The sequence below is a fragment of the Octopus bimaculoides genome, chromosome 24 (genome assembly GCF_046866305.1).
Source record: "Octopus bimaculoides isolate indiv1 chromosome 24, ASM4686630v1, whole genome shotgun sequence".
NCBI lineage: Eukaryota > Metazoa > Mollusca > Cephalopoda > Octopoda > Octopodidae > Octopus > Octopus bimaculoides.
Window position 1 is genome coordinate 35,268,969 of NC_142951.1, and position 22,500 is coordinate 35,291,468.

At 35.3% G+C, this 22,500-nt stretch overlaps 1 protein-coding gene across 2 annotated transcripts in view; it reads right to left on the reverse strand.

Moving 5' to 3' along the window:
- The window catches only part of LOC106872879 (sodium- and chloride-dependent glycine transporter 1), a 31,022-nt gene that overhangs the window by 7,048 nt on the left and 1,474 nt on the right, over nt 1-22,500 (reverse strand). The window contains exons 1-11 of one of the 2 annotated variants that reach the window (XM_014920030.3): nt 16,535-21,859; nt 16,014-16,134; nt 14,914-15,045; nt 13,533-13,751; nt 10,289-10,409; nt 8,301-8,439; nt 7,292-7,426; nt 6,235-6,338; nt 5,424-5,548; nt 2,699-2,811; nt 1,394-1,525 (exon numbers count right to left, since the gene is read on the reverse strand). In XM_014920030.3, the coding sequence (XP_014775516.1) occupies nt 1,394-1,525; nt 2,699-2,811; nt 5,424-5,548; nt 6,235-6,338; nt 7,292-7,426; nt 8,301-8,439; nt 10,289-10,409; nt 13,533-13,751; nt 14,914-15,045; nt 16,014-16,134; nt 16,535-16,852 (1,659 nt within the window). In that variant the 5' untranslated portion in view covers nt 16,853-21,859. Of the gene's footprint in view, nt 1-1,393; nt 1,526-2,698; nt 2,812-5,423; nt 5,549-6,234; nt 6,339-7,291; nt 7,427-8,300; nt 8,440-10,288; nt 10,410-13,532; nt 13,752-14,913; nt 15,046-16,013; nt 16,135-16,534; nt 21,860-22,500 lie in introns of those variants that run through there. The other variant, XM_014920031.3, reaches the window with a different exon arrangement.

Sequence of the window (22,500 nt, forward strand, 5' to 3'; positions counted from 1 at the left end):
GGACGGCGAATGGTATTATTTCTTTGCTCCCAAAATATAATGAAAAACCCCTAAAAACTACAAACCCATAACGCTTCTTACGCCAATGTACAAAGCCCTTCAATATTTCCATATGGAACGCTCATATACTTTTCTGATCACCAACATCGTGCCTGGTGAAGAAGAAGAAGAAGAAGAAGGACGTAAACGTGCAACATATGGGTGTTACTAAGTAACAACATTTTAATTTTTTTGTTTTTGATCAGTAAGTGTCACTTCCTATTTGCTTCTGTCTAGAAATCACAGGAAATTACTACTGTTCTCTTCACACTTTGCTTTTGTGACCTGGGCATCAATGTTTTGAAGCTGACGCATTTTCCATAACATTTCAGACAAATTCAGCACTCAGTGGCTGAAGCAGAAATATCGTTATAGCAAAATATTCTGCTCAATAACACAGATTTGTCCCTTAGTGGCTGACAATATGGGCAATTCAATCGGAAAATGATAATAATGATAATGATAATAAAAATAACAACAACAATAGCAATAATGATGATAATAATAATAATAATAATAATAATATAGTAATAAACACGCATCCTCATTTATAACCAAAGTCACAGGAATTAGAAATTTACATAGCTCACAGCGCACTACTGGGGCGGCACACATTTTGCGTCGAATACTGTTAATACAAAATAAAATACAAACGAAGACATGAGACAATGACGCCGGAAGCACACAAAGTTGCACTCTGTAGTGCACTCTGTAGTGCACTCTGTAGTGCACTCTGTAGTGCACTCTGTAGTGCAGCGGAAGCACGCAATAAAAGACTTATAAAAAGCAATAATAACGATTCCTTTATTGATTAGAGAGGCCTGCCACATATATCCAATGGAAAGCAAATAACAAAACATGAAGACATGGACTTACAATAAAGGGGGACAGGACAGAAAATGTGCAACAGAATGATCTCCCATCCAAAAATTCAAAAAATGAAATAGAAAAAGAAAAACATTTTGCTCATCGCTTGTCTGTCCGTAATTTATAAACTAATCTCTCAAATACTATGCAAGAAAATAAAATTGCAATTTCCGTGGGTGGGGGCTGTGGGGAGTATTCTTATAATTATTCCTACAGGACAATTGATCAGCTGAACAGTAGAAAACTTACTCAAAAACACCTTTTATATGCTTGAATCGATAACAAGAAGGTATTTAATTCAATCCGAGTTGGTAAGTTTATCAAATAATAGAAATATATCGATCTGACGACATTGTGGTGAATTTCATTAAAACAACAGCGAGGGGGCAATTAGTTCTCACCGTCATCTCCAGCCGAGCTGAAATATTTGCTCGTATATGAACAAAACTGAAATATTTTTCCAAGTTTAGAAGATTATTTTACTTACCACCGTAACGCAAGGTATTCCAAGTAGAAAAGCAACAAAACAACAACCTGCAGTGACAAGTCCCTTCCTGCTACGAAGTTGCCGAGGGAATTCATCGACGATTGAACTTATAACACATTCCATCATGGCAAACTGATGCAAGAAAATAATAAAAACAAAGTTATTCATACAAAACGAAACCAACAATTAAAAAGAAAACATTTTTTTTCTTCTGTAAGCACAAGGGCCTATATTGGAGAGTGGCGTTATGATGTCCCATTACCTTAAGTATTTCAGGGGCGAGATAGATAGGCCCAAAAAGAAACTCTAGTAGGGCAAAAATTTATAACAAAAATTTGTACTCTTGTTTTTTAGTCGACTGACCTTTGGCACAAAATGGATTCAACTGAAAAAACATTCCGTTTGTGTCGCAGAAATTGTTGCCAGATGTAAGGGTAGCCTTTGATTGGGTGAGAGATGAAGTGGTACGTTTTCTGAACTACCAATCATGCAGCGAAAAGAATTTTAAGTTTCGGTACGAATTATGCACCACGGCTCATTAAACTGATACAAATAAGTGGTACTCTATTTGTACCATTCAGCTTGAAAGAGTTGAAATAGGAGACAGGGCATAAGTTGTGTTAGTGAAGTAAAACAAATTCTGAGAATCCCAATCGAAACGCTGTATCATTTACCTTCAACCATGTTTGCCAACTTCTTCAAAATATTAAATTTATTTGCTTACATTTTAATTTTCATTCAATATTATTCTTTAAGTGACCGAAATGAGTCTCAGAAATTAGAATAATAAATCTAAATATTGTAAAGAGTTTGTTTAGATTTGTTTGTTTGAGAGAGAGAGAGAGAGAGAGAGAGAGAGAGAGAGAGAGAGAGAGAGAGGGGGGGGAGAGAGAGAGAGAGAGAGAGAGAGAGAGAGAGAGGGGGGGGGGAGAGAGAGAGAGAGAGAGAGTACATGGTTCTTATTTATCGTTTAGCGAGGAAGGGAAGAATAGTGGCTCTGACCATTATTTTTCAGTGTTTCTTGGTATGTTGGAAGAAGTTATCAAACCGATGATGTGGTTCGATTGTTTGCAACAGAGTAGATCACTACTTGTATTCAACTTCAAGATGGCGGCTCACAATGAAGGCAGGTCAGCTATGGCCTTGACTATGCTCTCTGGAATTGAGAATGTCTGTATGTATGTATGTATGTATGTATGTATGTACTGAGTGAATGATTTTAGTGAGGTAAGTAAAATTCATAAATTCTCCATGAAATACCGCAATGAAAGAACGGAGATAAAATATAAACAATCCAGAACTTACTTGACTGTCTAATCCCAACGTAAAAATCATAAAGAAGAAGAGGAAGTTCCAAAGTGGGGATACCGGCATTCTACTCAGTCCCTCTGGGTAAGCTATAAAAACAAGGCCAGCACCTGTAAAACAGACAAAAATCAGTTTTCTCAAAGTTGGTAATGAAGTAAATTTAGAAAAATGAGAATGCCTATAAAATAGTGTTGTACACTTTTTATGAAACACTCGGTCGAAGCCGATAAAAATATTTGTTAATCATGCACGTAACTTCCAAAGTTCTTCGAAGTGAAAGTCTTCTCCAAAGTCTGTGTTGTGTTGTCCATATGTTGAAAGGCGCGCACACACACACACACACACACACACACACACACACACACACACACACACACAACGAGAAAAAATAACTATCTATTATACATACGAAGTAATGCTGAAAAGTTCTAGGATTTAAGAGTGTCGCAAAAGGCTTGGTTGGAGGCCCAGCCTTCCGAGTTCTTTTACATAGCTTAGAAAAACTGAAGGGCCACTGCAATAAGTGTGTGAATTTGAGAGAACTTATTTAATAAAATTTTGATTAAACTGTCCTCGTTAACTTTTTTATCTAAAGCCCCTCGTATATGTATATATATAAACAGAACCTTTGATTCAATAACACTGTATAAACTCTGTATCTGGAATGACTAATTTCAAAGAGTGTTGGATTTTACTCATAGGGTATTGGAATCTTAATAATGGATTTACAAATACAATATCCCTGCATTCACTCTCTATTTCCTATCTTATCCAAATTAACTATTGCTTAACCATCCTCTCACACCGTCTCCGATGAAGGGATATAGTATATATATATATATATATATATATATATATATATATATATATAATTTAGAGAAAAGAACCAAAGTTCATGAACTCATTCATGGAAATCCACAGTCACATATAGAGAAAATTAATAAGTAAATACACTATAAAGAATTATAAAATACAAAGTAAAAATCATAAAATAATAATTATAAAACGACTACACGTGTTTCATAACCAAATTTTCAAATAGAAAATACAATCAAATCGATTAAATCAATCGATTAAATCAATCGAAAATCAAGTCTATTCGAAAATATAGCTAATCATCAGGTCAAAATAGAACAATGATAAAATGAATGTATATATCAACCAACAATAAATAACAAATGAATATATATATAAATACTAATTATATCAAGATAGAGAGATGTTAAACAATATTATTAAAAAGAAATGTAATACTAATCTTATCGAAAAATATAAACGTGACATTATTAACTTTACGTCTATTAGAATATAAACTAACAGAAATATTAAATGCAAATCTTATCTTAGCGAATCTTTCGTTTAAAATACAATTTAAATGAAGTTTTAGGTTAAACTAAAATTATAAACGTAATATAATTTTAATATAAACTAACAAAAATTAATTTGTATAAATTAATTTATATAAAAATAATTATATCACCAAAATTATTGAAAAGAAATGCAAAACTTATCTAATCGAATCTTTAATTTAAATAAAATTTTAAATGTTATATTATTAACTTAACCATAATTAGAATATTAACTAATAATCAAAGAAATTAAATTAAAAAATACTTATTTATCGAATAAATCAAAAAGAAATATTAAACAATATTATTAGAAATAAATGCAACACTAATCTAATCGAAGTTTTAGTTTAAACTAAAATATTGAACTTTAAACTATTAACGTAGTGTTAAATAGGATATCGGCTAACATTAATTATCAAGTGAATTAATATAAAAATATATATATTACCAATCAATTATCTGTCACTGGACAAATATGGTGTTTTTACACCTCTTTACCATAAGAGAAAACTTTTTCTCTTTGGTAGCTGCAGTGGATTTGCCTTTTAGCAGTTGAAATATGTCACAAACATATTTTAACTAACCTAAACTTTGCTTGGCGCTAATATTGCGGTAATATATATATAGTGTAAACAGTTAGCTGTTATAATAACCGACTAAGGGTAAAATATCCGTATGTACTATCCGTATCCGGTATATTGGTGGGCAGGAACACTATGTACGTAGAGTGCAGATAACAACAGGATAAACAAGAGTTTATCAGGAAATAAATACAAATAATTAGAACATGGAGAAAACCTCAGATTAACAAACACATCGATTGGACCACATTTATAGCTTATTTTTTTAATACAAAGCATGACATAACAAATAGGTGACGTAACAAATCTTACGGTCGTTTCCGCATCCGTTGCCAAACGCTGTCTATAAATAATTGCGAAAATAAAATTCTCCATCTTCATAGGACATTCGAATTAAGGCACGGAGCTTCATCAGAGTAAAAAACAAGAGCATCCAATATGAACAAAGGGAAGAAAGAATAGGAAAGAAAACATGGCCTAGCAAAGAAGTCTAGAGGCCCAATATATTAAAAGCATATAATCTACCATTCTTGGGGCTACGAGGTCCGTAGGTAAAAGTTTCCTGTTTATAACCTCAGTTCTTACTCTTCCTTAAGTAGAAACTCATTTTAACAAAATAAACAAATTCTTAAAATATACTTATATGGTTAAACTGCACTCTATTTTTAAAATCTAACTTTTAGTATAGTAAACCAAGTTATTATCTTGCAATGTTAAACAGCTGTTTACCTAAGGTGTTTATATAACATTGTGTATGTGTGTGGGGAATGTAAATAAATGAGATTTTATTACCTCCAATTGGGATCTCTTCCACAGGCATATTAGAAATTTCAGACATGTAACCGACCATTGAGAAGACAACAAATCCGCCAAAGACACTGGTTCCACAGTTTATAAGAGCCACAAAGATAGCATCCCTATAAAGTCCAGAGGATATAACGTTAGTATTATGTATATTGCAATATATTGTATGACTGAGATTAAAGTTACTGATATATATATATATATATATATATATATATATATATATATATATATATTCTTTTATACCTTTATTCTTTTCCTTGTTTCAGTCTCTTGGCTGCGGCCATGGTGGAGCACCGCCTTTAACCGAGCAAATCGACCCCAGGACTTATTCTTTGTAAGTCAAGTACTTATTCTATCGATCTATTTTGCCGAACCGTTATGTTACGGGAACATAAGGGTATATCAGCCGAAATGCTGTCCTGATGTCATATGGGCCGCATATCTTTTGTATCTTTTCGGAGAGGCCTTTCACATAGGGTAGACAGACTGTGGACAGTTTATTGGTTTCATTCTCTCTTTGTAAATAATAAATTGGACGAAATTCCGCTAAGGAATTTGTCGCCCAGCATAATAACGATTCTGCTAGCTCGGCGCCTTCTATGCAACGTAATATTAACAATGATATTAATGTGGTCTAATATGGTGTGGTGCGGGCCCATACTGGAGGCCATTATGTAATATTCTCTGATTTGCTTAAAAATCTGAAAATATGTTGAAGTACAAATCAGTGCATCAAAATAATTAAATCTGTTTTCCAATCGTTGTGTAAGAGTATTAGCTAAATGCGAATGCTTACCTGTAGCAGTTATTGTGGAACTTGTTATAACTCGCCATTGTAATTAGAGAACCAAAGGCTGGACCGAGAGAGTAAAAGATTTGTGTGGCAGCTCGTGACCAAACCTAAAAGTGTTGAAATATTATTAGCAATTATCGATACTACTACAAAATCGGGTCTTTGCGGTCACCCTTCGTAGCCGTAACTATCATTATTGATCCGCTGCCGGAGACAGGCAGAGTGAAGTTAAGTCTGACAGCTTTCCTACCACTACTACTACTACTACTACTACTACTACTACTACTACTACTACTACTACTACTACTACTACTGTGTAGTATTGATGAGCTTCGACTTTTGCCTTGTACTAGAGATAGTCATAAATACATGAGGGTTGAGTGGGATAGTTGGAGGAAGAGACGCAGCTTGGTGGACACACAACCAAATACCACCACTCTACTCTTCTGTAGATGCTGACAAGGTGATCGACACAGGAGCAGTCGCACACCCTTGCGATCAGCAGAGGTCAAATATGTGTTTACTACCACAGCGTTCAAGCGGTGGGAGACTTTGGAGAGGACCCTAACCCTGACACTTGTTATGTTTTAATTCATTATTATCAAGCTATCACATTCTAATTTGATTAGCAGGGATACTATCTTGAGGTTTGGGGATAACAAGTTTTCCCAAATCCCAAGAACCTTTCTAGGGAGTCTTGCAGAATACAAGAGGATACTTTTCTGCGGTCGACAATGTGAATCTCAGTAGCCATTTTTTTTTTCAGTCTCTTAGCATTTTGGGTGTTGTGCCAAGTGCAACAAATACCACAGCAGTAATTGTTTTAATTTTCCAGTCTCTTCAGTTCTCTGGTTAAATCCTAATATTTCTCTTTTTTTTTTTTAGTTTCTTTACCATTTACTCTGTTATCAGAATGAATTGAGATATGTCATAAACACAAGAAATGGTTGGAATTCATATAGAAACCTGTAAGAGTGATGTAAATGAAAACAAATGATTATGACAGCAATTATGAATACAGGTGGTGGCGGCGGTGTGATAGCGAAGATAAAAAAGTTACCTTAACATCAAGAAGACGATCCCATTTTGGTATGATATAGAATTCTATACCTTTGTAATAACCGGGTAATGTAACGCCTCTTATCAACAGTATTATCAACATCAAATAAGGAAATGTAGCGGTGAAGTAGACAACCTGTGGTATAAATTACAAGAACAATAACAAACCTAACAATATTAATAACAGTATAACGAGTGTTCAATACTGGGAGTCGATATATTATGCTAGTGCTCGACACTTACGTCATATAAATGACCAGAAAAAGTGCTACAAACATTTCTTCAAATCTGTAAATATTCTCGACATTATTGTCATCATTGTTTTTTTTTTGTTTTTTTATCTTTTACTTCTTTCAGTCACATGCGACCATATTGGAGCACCGGTGGACAAAGTTACAATGAATTATGTTTGGTTGTGTGATCAAATATAAAGCAAAATTACGAAGTCTCCGTTCATTTCAATATATGTTATAATTGCTTGGTGATTACATCCATGTAATCATTGAATAATAGCACAAATAGCAAAAACACATCTACCCTGTGACTATGATAATACTAATGACTCACAATGCAGGACAAAGCAACGCCTTTGAACTACAGGTGCAGTTCAACTAATGGCCTTGTCCAATGTAAATTAAAAGTTTTGGCTTCACACACCACCACAAGATATTTGCACAATTTGCAACGGAAAGTGATCAAACTCAGGACCTCGTGATTGCATTCTTAATCGCTTGGCTATATCCGCGTGCTACTATAATACACATACACATATTATATTCAACGCACGCACATACACACAGTACACACATAGAGAAGCATACACGCACGTTGTCCCCAAAGGCACATAACACATATATACATATACATTTGTTCACAACACTTTTACACAGACACACACATAATACACAAACAATGCACACACACTCTACACATATATAACACACATGCATACTTACAAAGGAAGCAACGTAATGAAATTGATTAAATGGGAGAAAATTGAAGGTGTTTACCTTTCCAGAGCTTTTTACTCCACCACGAAGACAAAGATAGATGATTACCCAAGTCACAAGCAATGCTAGAATGTTTTTTAGACTGACATTACCCACATCTCCGATACCACTTGACTCATGAATGCGCAACATGACGAATCTGCAAAGATAGATTTCAAAAGTAAGCCTTGTAGTTTTTTTTTTTTTCCTTCTCAGGAAATGCACGCTCTACTTTACTATTTTCCCTTTCAAATTACGATTGGACTTTATAGTTAAAATGAGATTTGAAAAACATGGAGAAACATTCTAATCTATTTCAATATCAAATGCAATAATCTATGTGTGTGTGTGTGTGTGTGTGTCTATGTGTGAGTGTGTGTGTATATGTGTGTGTGTGTATGTGTGTGTGTGTGTGTGTGTGTGTGTGTGTGTGTGTGTGTGTGTGTGTGTGTGTGTGTGTGTGTAAAAGTGAGGTTGTGTGCGTGTGTGTAAACCCGCATAACTTCTGAAGTTCACAACTGATTTTCTCCAAACTGGAAACTTACATTCCTTATGTTCCAGAGACGGTTTTAGACTCTTAAAAGTTTTCACATAATGTGTAGCAGGCTCTCTGGGAGCAGAAAACTCCCTTTCCTGAGTTATGGGGAGAAGGGAGGTAACTCTTTGCGAAGTAACTTTCAGAAATTGATTGTCTCCCCTACATCCATTGGTCAAAAAATTATCCAATCTCAATTGGCTGTGTGAAAGAGCAATACTGGCTCATAAAAAAAAAAACAGCACTGTAAGTAAAATTAATGAGCAATGCTGTAGTACTTTCCTGGAAGTCCTTAATCTATAAGCCAGTTGATACAATCTGAAATCCAGAATAGTTGGTAAATTATCCAACAGAATTTCTCAATTCATTGGATCCTCCAGGACTACTTTACCACAGACTGGAACTGTAAGTGGGAACTCCACTAATGTTATTGAGAAATTTGGATCCACCAACACTCTACAATGAGACCTGGTGGTAAAGAAGATGATGCCACACGTTATTGAGACCACCATTCTCTCTGGATGTGGAAAAGGAGAGGATGTTTACATATCCAGAATTTCTCTCATTCCATGGGGAGAGCAGAAATTCATTTTTCATTCAGAAGAGTGCAATTTCCTATTCGTATCAGCTTCGCAATCAGCTAACAATAAATCTCAGGTTCAAACACTGTCCGTGGTAGAACTTCACTAGGAAGAGTCATGCTTCTCACACGAGCAATTAAATGCAAAAAAAAAAATCTATTTGCATTTTCACCTTGAAAATGCATTTCATTGAAAATATTTCTTCTGATTCCTAGGTTTTAGATGTCGGAGATTACAAATATACGAAAAAAAAAAAAATCCCATGACAATACTTTAAATAAATTTCAAAGTTGATATATGCTTCACTGAAATTTCACTGAAAATCTATGCATATGATGCCCAAAAGGGTTGTTTAATTCGTTTGACACATGCGCAAGCGAATTTAATACATGTGAACTACAATCAACGTTCTAGTAAATACGTGCGCGCGCGAGAATATATGTCTCACACATGCATGCACACACATTGTGTTATGCGATTTGCCCTCTGAGAATCATCTACGTTCACCAATATTAAATCACATCTTAAAGAGATTTATAGACGTCGTCTCATGTTGAGATGTCAAAATCAAAATAATACCCCGTTTCCCATATTCCTTTTAGCCAAATCTTGCAGATGGAAGATCGTGTACAAGAGTATAGTTTCATACCCGCATAAAACCTTTGATGCTGACGTGATTTATGGTTGACAACACAAACACACACACACACACACACACACGTGCGTATGTGTGTGTATGGAGAGAGATAGAGAGAGAAAGAAAGAAAGAAAGAAAGAAAGAAAGAAAGAACGAGCGAGAAAGAGAGAGAGAGAGAAACGGAGAGATAGAAGTTAAGCATAGAGAGAGACAGATAGCGAAAATTCCATATTTTAGAAAGTAGGAAAATACTTACTCCCAATATTCTTGTGCTGGAAGTGAAGCCTTGATGGCACACTCAGTCTGATTTACTATCTGAGTGTAGTTGAAAGTTTCATTTTGTTGTTTCTCTTGCAGGCATGTCAGGTTGGTGTATTCTACAAATGAGTATTATACATATATGTATATTAATAAACGTTTTCTTACATATATACACATATGCACTCATGCACACGCATACACACGCGAATCGCTCTGCTCCAGCTTGGCAAGACCAGTAGACCATGGTTTCTAGGTTTTTACCTTTCATCCTCGTATATCTTCTCTCTCTCTCTCTCTCTCTCTCTCTCTCTCTCTCTCTCTCTCTCTCTCTCTCTCTCTCTCTCTCTCTCTCTCTCTCTCTCTATGTATGTATACAATCATGCACGCATACACATATCTATACAACATCAATTTATAAACATAAGAAATTATTTGTATCATCATAAATAACATAACACTTTGCAATTATCACAGGAATGTCATAAACCTAGAAAACAAGAATTAATAGGCAATAAAATAGAAGACAAGAGGAGACAAACATACGTGCACGAGCGTGACTACATTAAATGAAAGGGAAAACATCCTAATAAAAGAATCATGCTCACAAAACTGTGTGAGTAGTATACTCCGAGTAGTGAAGAAAATTGAAGAATTTAGAATATTTATAGCATTAAAGTAATTATTGCTAGAAATCTTAAAAGTGAAAATTTAGGCCAATGGCTATTATTCGAGAACATGTACACAATTATTTGAGCATGAATTTATATGTACGTTTATGTACTTGTATGTGTTTGCAAGTAATATATATATATATATATATATATGTGTGCATTTTGATAGTAATACATTTTTTGTCATTATACATCTATAATAATAAATGACAAATTTGTGTGTTACTTTGTTACTTCAACTCCTCTGAGACTATCCAACAGACCTTGATGAAACTTGACACGTGTTTGGGGTTTATGTCCATGCGGTCACTTACGCACTTGGAATTTTTTAAAAATCGATTTTTAATCAGCATCGATTTTTCAAAAATCGTAAAATTTCGGCATTTTTCGCACTAACCATCGTGACATCAATTTGACGAAAAATGCCGAAATTTGACGAAAAATGTTCCATGGGTATAATCAGACTGCTTATTAGCGGTAATCTATTTAGCATTTACTAATTCTTCATTTCAATATGAATTGCTTTTGTTTGCTAAAACTTATTATTTCAATTTGTTGATCTAATTCCACAGCGTTTCAGGTTTTGATTAGGTAAAAGCATTTTATTTCTCAAGCAAAATTTAGGCATTTTACGCACATGCACAAAAGTGACAACGTCACGAGTTCGCTACCAGACTCAACTAATTTTTTCGTCAAATTGGTCCTAGCCATTCATTTTTATTGTGTACGTATCCCTATATTCCTCTATATGTATTCGTACCGTGTTATTTCCCCGTGTTTTTAACTTCTAACTTATGTCCCTTAAAGTCTTCCATTTCCAGCATATTTTGTTAATTTAAAACCCCGTAATTTGTTTATGTGTTCTCTGATTATTAATAGTATAGCTATATTTGCTGCTATTGTGCTTCATGTTTGTTTCACATACATTCATACATATCGTTGTACTATTTATAAACACTCCAGTTATACCCTCCATCTTTTTATACAACGACCTGTTCTCCAATCTTAATTATTTCATCCTATTAGGTCATAACTCGTTAATTTTATATGCTCAAGAAGGTGACATTTACAATTCTTTTATAAGTATACAAACATTCTTCTGTTCAACATGCAAAGAGATGTACTTCATATCTCGCCAAGAGGCATGTCTGTTAGGGAAATGAACTATTATGTTGTATTTAGAAGTAAAATCGTTTTGTATGACATAAAAATTATTACTCCTTAATTCATGCCACACAAAACATACAAAGATAAATAAATTTGAATAACTTATTTAAAAAAAATATGCTCAATTGTTTTCAATTTTAAAACTGAGAATAAAAGACTTTCAGGATTATTGTTAATATTAATTGAAAAAATAACAGAACCTATAGTTAAATTGTAACGGAATAGAACGTATGAATGCAATAAATATTCAGGAATTAGGAAGGTAAGAAAGAAAAACAATACAAATACGTTCAATACTCTAGTTTATATTTCAACACAATCAAAAAATACATGAGCATACAACATTAGACATGAAAACATTCCATTTTTGAAGCAAGCTTCAAGAATGAAAAAAAAATGTATTCGGTATGCATAAAGCAATCAAAAGCAAAGGATAAGCAAAAAATTGTTCGCGAGAATCAAATAGCTATTATAAAATCCAACAGTAATAATCAAAAACTATAATGACCCTAATTGCAGAATCAATATCAGATTTAAAAACACATTTTATAAATTTAAATCAATTTATATTTTCACTGTTAAAAAAAATTATTTCACCTATTCGTCAAAACATTTAATTTATGCTCTTCAAATGAAAACTACATAGGACAAACGAAACTAATCTTAAGAAACAGATTTACTATTCACCAGTAACAAATACAGCACTCTAACAATAGACAGATTCCACTAAGTTAACATTTAAACTTATATGCAAGAAATATATCCCCAAAATTCTAAGTTTTCCCATTTTACCTTTGCTTTGCCAAAATCACATAAAATATGGACATATAAAAACTTGTTTATTGAACAATACAAACTACTGCTGAATAAGCTGTAATAACATATAAAAATAATAGAGTTACTTCAAGTCCTTAAAAATCATGAAATCGTGAAACGAGTTAAATATAAATGAATCTTTTTACAGATTTCAAGTGCTTTTTCAGATTCTTTCCTTTGTGTGAGTGTGTATGTTAGCGTGTGTGTATGTGTGTTTGCGTGCGTGAGTGTGCATGCATGCATGTCTGTACATATAATATATGCGTGTGTGCGTGTACGTGCATGTGTATGCGGGCATGCGTGTATGTGTGTGGGCGTGTGTATATGTATGTATGCATGTATGTACACACACATGCACGTATATGTTAGGGTGTATATATTATTGCGAATCATACAAAATTTACTATTTTCAACAAAGGTGATAGAGTTTAGAAGTACCGAAACTGGAAAGATATAGCTATTGGTTGCCTGGAAACACAGTCGGTAACACTGCCACCTACAAAACAACAGTTACATACTCCTGGTCACGTGTTGACTTAATTCTTCTTAGAAGCAAAATATAAAAGTAATACAATGTGAACTTACGTAAAACTGCCTTGACTTTTTCTGTTTCGTTCAAGATGGTATAGTCTGGTTTACTTAAGGTACATCGATTACTGTTCCATGTATTGTTGCAGGAAGACCAGGGTAATTTCGTATCGAGAGAGACAAATGACACCATCATATAATACACAGAATACATGATGATTACATTATAATAGATGGATACCATCAGAGATATAAGGGCCATGCCAAAACCGACACCTGTTGGAAAAATACAAAAGTCAACGAAGCAATCACTATGGTTTTATCTACATTTTACAAAAGATGGGGTTTTTTTATGATTAGGCGCAAATAGGTAAATACATACATACACACTTGTACATACATTCATACATACATACATTCATTCATTCATTCATACATACATGCATATGTACATTCGTACGTACGTACGTACAAGCACAGACCCACACATATAAACACATGCACATATTCCTATTCAAAAATGCATTCTAAAACTGAAACAATTTTTAGCTGTTTCTGAGACCCGGTCATTGCCACAGTTTTAATGCATTTGTTGTAAATAGAACAAATTTAAGGGGGAAAATAAAGAAGAGAAAGAAAAAAGAGGAACTGAAGTTGAAAGCAATAACTGAACAACAAATAAATTGTTCAAACAAGAGAAAAGTTCCTCAAACACGAGTGAAATCCTGACGGAAACAAAAGAAAACATGTGTATATTAAACAGTGATATAAAATACATGAACCATATAAGATGACAGAAAGAAAACAAACAAAACAACCGTCGAGGTTTATAAAATTTCAACCGATGCAGTGGATTTGTATCTGACCAAGTGACACAAGTGGGAGGTAGTAAGTTTCTACGACTCTATTAAGCTATAAAATGGAATACAGCGTGACAATTTTGATTTCTTCTTAAATTGTTGTGTGTGTGTGGGGGGGGGGGTATATACACATATGTATAAACATATGTGTATGCTTGTATATGTGTGTGCTCATATCTCTCTCTTCTTTCCTTTTCATTACCTTTTATATCTCTCCAAACTTGATAATTTTCTTTTTTTAGCAATGGCTACAAAGTTTCAGTGTGTGAGGCGGGGAAATAAGGACATGAATGGTGTTTTAATTTTTTTAATTTTATTATTTTTTTTTTTCGTTTTAAGACCTTTTATAGGTATCGTTGGCAATTATGTAGTATAGGTGAGTCAAGATTGTGACAGGTAGGAGCTCGAGTCAAGATTGTGATACATAAGAGCTTGGAACGAGTCAAGATTGTGATGCATATCAGTGTAGAATGAGTCAAGATCGTCGTATATGAAAATTCAAAGATATAACCTAAAGCCACATCAATAATCACTTTTAAAAAATTATTTCAAAATCATATATGAATAAAAAAATTTACCTTTAAAAGCTGGTGAGACTTTCCAGATTGTTACCGAACCGAGAGATGAGAACTGACCAAAGCAAAGCTCAAGGAAAAATAAAGGTAAGCCAGCAACGAACAACATAATTGCATATGGAATCAGGAAGGCACCTGAAAGGGAAAATATAGTAATGGTGTTAATATTTAACCATAAGTCAACCATGATCTCTCAGATCTCAGAATTTAAGGTGTTATAACTATAACCATTCCATTTTGTGTGCATATAAAGCTTCTAGCCTTTTCTTAAAATAGTACAGTGTCACTTGCAGGGGCTTTAGATTCTATAAATAGCAGGTCGAACAAGCGCATAACGGCTCCTTTGCTGATTCAAGTTATCTTGAGGTTGAATGCAAGTCCAGGGTTACGTCTAAGAAATTAACGTTTCTTTCTCATCTTCTAAGTTTTCTTTTCATAATTATATTCTCCATTCTAACTGTGCTCTCTACACATTCTGATCGAATCTTCCGTATGTTGACATGCACGTCCTTACGACAACGTAAGCTTCATATAATCAAGATACCCTTGGCCTGAAGAATAGTCTGCGGTATACACCTCGTTTGGATATTTACCACTTCCGAGATTCAGCTCACTAGGAAACATATGTAACCTGGATATTATCTACTCCATTCCTTAACTCTTATATATATATATATATATATATATATATATATATATATATATATATATATATATATATATATATATATATATATATATGTATGTATATATATCATACCAGACAGTATTTTTAACACGCCTGGTGTCCCAGCACATGTATTGTGTTTATTAAATAATATTTATCTCTCACCAGATGAAGTATTTTTTTGTTGATCTTACGATTATGGAACAGTACACTAATGTGTGTGTGTGTGTTTGTGTGTGTGTGTGTGTGTGTGTGTGCAGTATCCGCTAGGCGTACAAGTGATAGAGAACACCTACGAAGGAGGAAGTGTAATCTAAAATGGTAGTTACGAAGTCCAATCTTCAATCAGATTTATTTAAAGCGTATGTGTAATATGATGTAAATATTTTCTATGTGGCAATATATATAGAGAGAGATGGAGAATATATAGACTTACCTCCTCCATTTTCGTATGCAAGATAAGGAAACCTCCAAATGTTTCCTAATCCGACAGCATAACCAACAAGGGAGAGAATAAATTCTACCTTATGACCCCATTGTTCACGAACAATTGCCCCCTGTAAAATGTAATAAAACAACCAACGTTAGTATGTTACATATCAAAATTAAGAACATCGAATACACTGGTTTATTATAAGAATAAGTTGGAAATCAGTAATGTAACAGTAATGCCTTTTTCTATGGCATTATCAGTGTTATTACAATCAAAGTGTTGAATGGGAATTGTAGCCGATCGAATCAACTGCTTATTGAAAATTAGAACACATTTTCGAGATTCTGTAGTGACAAAGTGACTTTACAGAAGATAAAGTTGCGAGATATGGATTTCTAAAAGACATTAGCAGCAGGGAATAACTTTTGCTGTTTTGAAAAGACTGTGAGCTTGTAAAATAAGAATCGCCAAGAATTGCAGGATAAAAACTTTGATTCAAAAGCTTCTCCTAGTTCACTGCTTACCTTTGAGTAAAAGTAATAGAAGAATTTATGCATTAACCCGGGGCTACTTCGTGCGGATTCCTCCATAGAAAATATCTTGCTCAATTCCGACGCCAATCGTGAAGCAGTTTCTTCTGCGTCGACATCTACTAGATTTAAACTAAGTCTATCATATTTTCCTTCGCTTTTCTGAAATTTTTCATAATCATTTTGGTCCACGAGGAAACACAAGGTAGTATCAGGGCTATCCAAGCCTTTCTTTTTTAGAGAACAACAGACAAGCTTAGACAGTGGATCGTATGTCCTTTCTTTTTCTGAGTCATGTGAAATAGAATCCATATTTCTTTTTGAACAAATATTTATTTTTTTTCAGAATGCGTTAGTCTTTGAAAAATTACGAAAAACCTTCCTAATGCGAAACGAATTTGAACCACTAACCACATACTTAACATGTGGTGTGTTTGGTATTTTGAGTATACATTTTAAAGAAACGAAGATTTAAAAAACATTTAAAATAAATTTATTTCCGGAGATAGGGTTATGACGTTTTTCACATTTTTATTTTTTTATCAATTTTATTATGACGTCAAAATAAAAGCATTCGAGAAAAGAAAAAAGTATTCGATGTTGCCATAAATAGGATAAAGAATTAGAAAGTGAATGAAACTGTGTACAAAAAGGAATTGAAACCGGATAACAGATCAGTTAAATATAAGTCTACTTCTTAAAAGTCCATCGTTTAAATTATTTTTGCACGTAAAACTGTTAGGGGGCTGGGAAAATTGTTTACTGGTGGTATATGTAATGGCTCTTTACGTTCGGAGTCCCAAAATCACCGAGTTCAACTTCACCTTTCATCCAATAGGGATCGATAAAATAAAATCCCAGTCAAGAACTGGAGTCGATATAACTGACTGGTTCCCTCTCTCTCCCATTCTGACCAGATTCCTATGTTAGATTGTTATTATTGTTATTATTTTTGGCTTTGTCTGTGATAGACGTTTATTTTATGGGCTCGTGAATTTCGGAAAGAATATTGGAATACCTTTTATAACATCCTTTAAGATGTTATGTTTATTTATCACAGTCATATTCTAGTCGGAATCACTAGCACAAAAACACTCAACTGTCCCATTAAAAACGAAGGAGTTCACTTTAATTCCCATCTATCTGGGACAGAGAGTGATCCGAATAAAAATAAGTAACATACCACCAGAAATCGATTTCTTGTTGGTAGTGAAAGCCGTGGTGCTGCAAGTTCCTAGAAGCCTCCTAGAAATCCAAAATTCCAAAAAGGAGAACTGGGTCGGGATAGGGTTGGAAATTCTACTGCAAGTAAAACCAGAAACTGTAGAGAAAATTCCCAGCCTAATAGAAATCCCTGGAAGCCAGCATCTTCAGGTGATCATGGAAAGAAGAAGGCTGCGATGTTACTTCTATGGTGATTAAGGTCAGGTCAGAGTCTGTTACCCGAAGGAATGAAGAAAAGAGGGCAGAAATGAGCCGCAGCAACCATTAACACCACTACAACCACAACAACAGACACCACAACAAAGGCAGCTGCAGTAACAACACCAACAGAGACAATTGGATACAACAGTGTCCACAACGATCACTACAGCACTTGGAGTGGAAACAACTGCACAACGTCATGCAGAATGCACGCCAGCAGCAGCAATAACCACATCACAAACAGCAATAACAACGGCAGCAACAGGGAAATCCCCACCAAAAATAATGACACCATTAACAACCCAGCAGTAAAACAAATACCTGCGGAATAAATACTTCCACCTATTCGGACAACGAAAACGGCGGAAAAAAGGAGGGACAAGCATGGCAAACAGTCACAGGAAAAGGAAGGGAAAGGCGGAAGAACACAAACGATGACCAGAAAAATGAAAACAGGGCAGGTAGGGGGAAATGGAGGAGGGAAGGAAAAGTAACAGCAGCACACCAGGCATAAACACAGGCAACATCATCCCCGCCACTACCACCGCAACCTCCACAACCATCAGAAACTCAACATAGCCTACATACACAACAGATGGACTACATTCCACCAAATGATCATAAACCAGACATTATAAATCTCACGGCTATAAGCACAAAAACTAACGAATTAATAGAACACGTCCACAAACACATGGATATTAATGAATCCAATTATGTCACACCAACCACAAATATACCGGCACACATAAAAATATCCAAAGCTACTCAAAGCGATTACAACATTTTGAAATCTAGATATCCTCAGTTTGTAGAGGACTTTCAAAAGGACCTCAATGTCAGACTTAACAAGGAACTGCTGGGGAAAAACCCACATCCAACGAAAGGGACGGAGTAAGCACTTCCACTCCCCTACAAAGCCTTGGTAAGTAGCTCACTCCTACTTTCACACATTCCCATCGCCCAACATGGTATTGCTTAGAGTGGAGAGTATAAATGCACGCGGTCTGGAGTCGTCATGGAAGCAAGGTCGCTTGCTCAATGACCTCAGGTGGCGAAAATTAGACGTAATAGCTGCCAGTGAGACTCGAACACACGCGCTTTAGCATCCATTTTCGATGATTATGAGATCTTTGATTTTCTTAGTCGACCGGAATGGGGGTGGGCGGTGTTGTTCAGAAAAGACCTGGATCTCGAGATACGGTCGGTCTTCCTGGACCCAGAAGATAGGATGGTGGTCCTGGACGTGAATGATAACGAAGGCAGTTCCTTTAGACTGGTCGCTGTGTACCCACCGACCGGAGCAGGACAGCCGGATTGCTTTAGATGTTTGGAGGTCTTTCTTGGAACGTCTAGCTCCTTGGTGTTATTGGGCGATGGAACACCATCATGGATGCACGTGTGGATCGGGTGGGGCTAGCCGGCAGGAAAGCGGGGTGCACAAGCCTCGCAAACCTCCTCAGTCGGTTCCTCAGCGAAGTTGGCGGAAATACTTGGGTTGAGAGATATAGGAGGTAGTGGTGGGTATTTAAAGGTTTATTTAAGAGAAAATATTATAGATTCTAGTCTTTCTCATTCGCAGACTGCGCCCCCTTTTATTTTGCTCAGATTACTTTAAATTCTATTATATCAATGCAACTCTGAATTTTGATTACGGTCAACTAATTACTTTTATCGCGTAAATTAAAGAATCTGATATTATTTGGAATTAAAGTTGAGAAATTTGGGCAATTTTAGCCAATCAACAGACAGCGAGGCATTAACAGCTTGTTACCATGACAACCGCACTTTGTGTTGTGTTTCATCAATTTTGTTGATTCTTCACACCACGAGATTTACTTCACCCGCGTGTTTTGTTTTAATGAAAATTTATATTTATCAATTAGAAACTTATTAAAGATATTTTTCGTCAACTGCCTTAATATTTTATTTATTTTTCATAAATAGCAAAAGTTGTTTGCGATGTTAATACAGTTTCTTGGCATTATGAAGGTGAATGGAATATGTGAACTTAGTACAGATAACTTGACATTATTTTGTAATTCTGCATGTAAAAACATATATTCTTTTTCGTTATTCTTACGCCGCCTTTTCACGCGCGCGCGCGCACACACGCACTTATATATAAATACATGACAGGAATACATAACACTGAAATACGCACAAAGTAAACACTTGCACACAAATATATTAATATAGGCGTAGGAGTGGCTGTGTGGTAAGTAGCTAGCTTACCAACCACATGGTCCCGGGTTCAGTCCCACTGCGTGGCATCTTGGGCAAGTGTCTTCTACTATAGCCTCGGGCCGACCAAAGCCTTGTGAGTGGATTTGGTAGACGGAAACTGAAAGAAGCCCGTCGTATATATGTGTATATATGTATGTGTGTGTGTATATGTTTGTATGTCTGTGTTTGTCCCCCCTATCATCGCTTGACAATCGATGCTGGTGTGTTTATGTCCCCGTAACTTAGCGGTTCGGCAAAAGAGATCGATAGAATAAGTACTAGGCTTCTAAAGAATAAGTCCTGGGGTCGATTTGCTCGACTAAAGGCGGTGCTCCAGCATGGCCACAGTCAAAAGACTGAAACAAGTAAAAGAGTATAACAAATTTTAAAAATATTAAAAACCTACAATCAATGAAGAGACAAAAGAAACAGTAAGATGATACATGTTGATTTTATTAGGGATTTCTGTTTATTTAGACACCTAAAATGAAGAGGTCATTTCACAGACGCTAAACCATAAACTTTACAGGGTTCTACCTTAAAGTTGACATCGCTCCGCTAAACGCAGAAAATTTCTGTCTCGCTATTGGCTAAAAATACATAATTTTTCGATTTTTAAACTTCTGTAACTTTTTCCTCCATTTTTTTTTTCTCCACAACATCATACGTTCATAGCAATTACACTAGAATACTTTACTATTTAAACCCAGTTTTCAGATTTTTTTACTGTCTTTTAAAAAAATGCATATTTTGCGAATGAAAAAGACAAGATCCAATATCTTTACATCATTTCCCGAGACTGGGAAGCTTTCTGTCGTGGTGTTCACGTTGAACAATTGCAACAACGGCAGAAAGAAAAGGTGTGCGGAGAATTGATTTGTCGAGGATTGATGCTCTACGAAGGAAAGATACGCACAGTCGCTGGTGTAGTGTGATAGTGTGAATGAAGAAAAGAGATTAATATGTCGGATGGACTTAGCGGGTGGGGGTTGTAAGTAAGTAGTTTACTCCGAGAATCAGTCATTGCAAAGAATCGATTGACGAAACAGAGGGAGCAGACAGCGTGTCTGTGGTTCTCAAAATTAAAGTTTTCTATAAGTTATATTGTCGTGATGAGTATAAAATATGTTTCGGGGTTTTACGGTTCGTCTGAGAATAAGGAAGAGAAGAAAAAGGGGAAATGGAAGGATGGTGAGGGAGTAAAAAGAGAAGGCGGAGAGAGAAAGGTGGTATGAAAGGGTTAAATTTAGGGATGGTCAGGTGAATGAAGGACATAGCAGTTAAGAATTAGAGCGTAGGGATAAAAAGTGCAAATGCTCCAAATAAGAAAATAAAGAAAAAGGTGAATAAGTCGAGAAGAAAAGGAAGAAACAGTTAAAAGAAGGCGTGGAAGAGATAGAATACCGTACCTAATAATTAACTATTCATGAAAATAAACCCCTCCTCTATATACCCAGACAGAGAAACAAAAATAAGTTTTTTCATTATAACTGTATTCCTAATTGTGAATGAATAGAAAAGAGAAGAAAACAGGAAATATTTAGCCAACCGTAATATCATAGACGAACATAAACACAATACCCATACACGAGGTGCATTCCAGAAGTTTTGAGACATTTAAGGAGAGGCAGTTATAACCGTTCTAGATTATTTTAGTTTCAGCATATCACTATACATCTAACAGAATGGGCCCAGGTTCTCCTGGGCCCATTCTGCCACCGACAACAATAAATAAAAGCCTTGAACCAATGAGGAAGCCTCTCCGAGGTCACCCGGCCTATTAGAAACAACAGCGAAACTCCTTCAATCACCTTACTGTCTTAGAAAAGGGAAGGCTGCCTTGAACAAAGTAGTTTTTAATTTGCAAAAAGACGGGATGATCACTGCTGGGATACTTTTGGCCATAAGTCAGCTTAGTGAAGGTGACCCGGTGCAAAACAACGACCACAACAACAACAGCAACAATGCTGTTATACTGAACTGTTAACATTGTGGGGAAAGTAGGGTTGCCTGAAATGTTCAGATCAGATGGAAAGAATATTTTTCATTCTCCACATGTATACAACCGGGATTGTGTAGACAAGCTTTGTCTCTACTCCCAGATTGTGTATTCCGTCTGCATGGTAGACATTGTTCATAAGGAACGAGACGATTATTCATTCCAAATAGTTTACAATTGTTCTGAGAGCATTTAATAACCAGAAACACTTTTCATGTAACTATTGGCAGTTATGAGTACATCAGATTTAATCAGTTGTGTTACTTGGGCAGAAAAGTTGCACACAGACATGTTTTTTTAATAAAAGAGA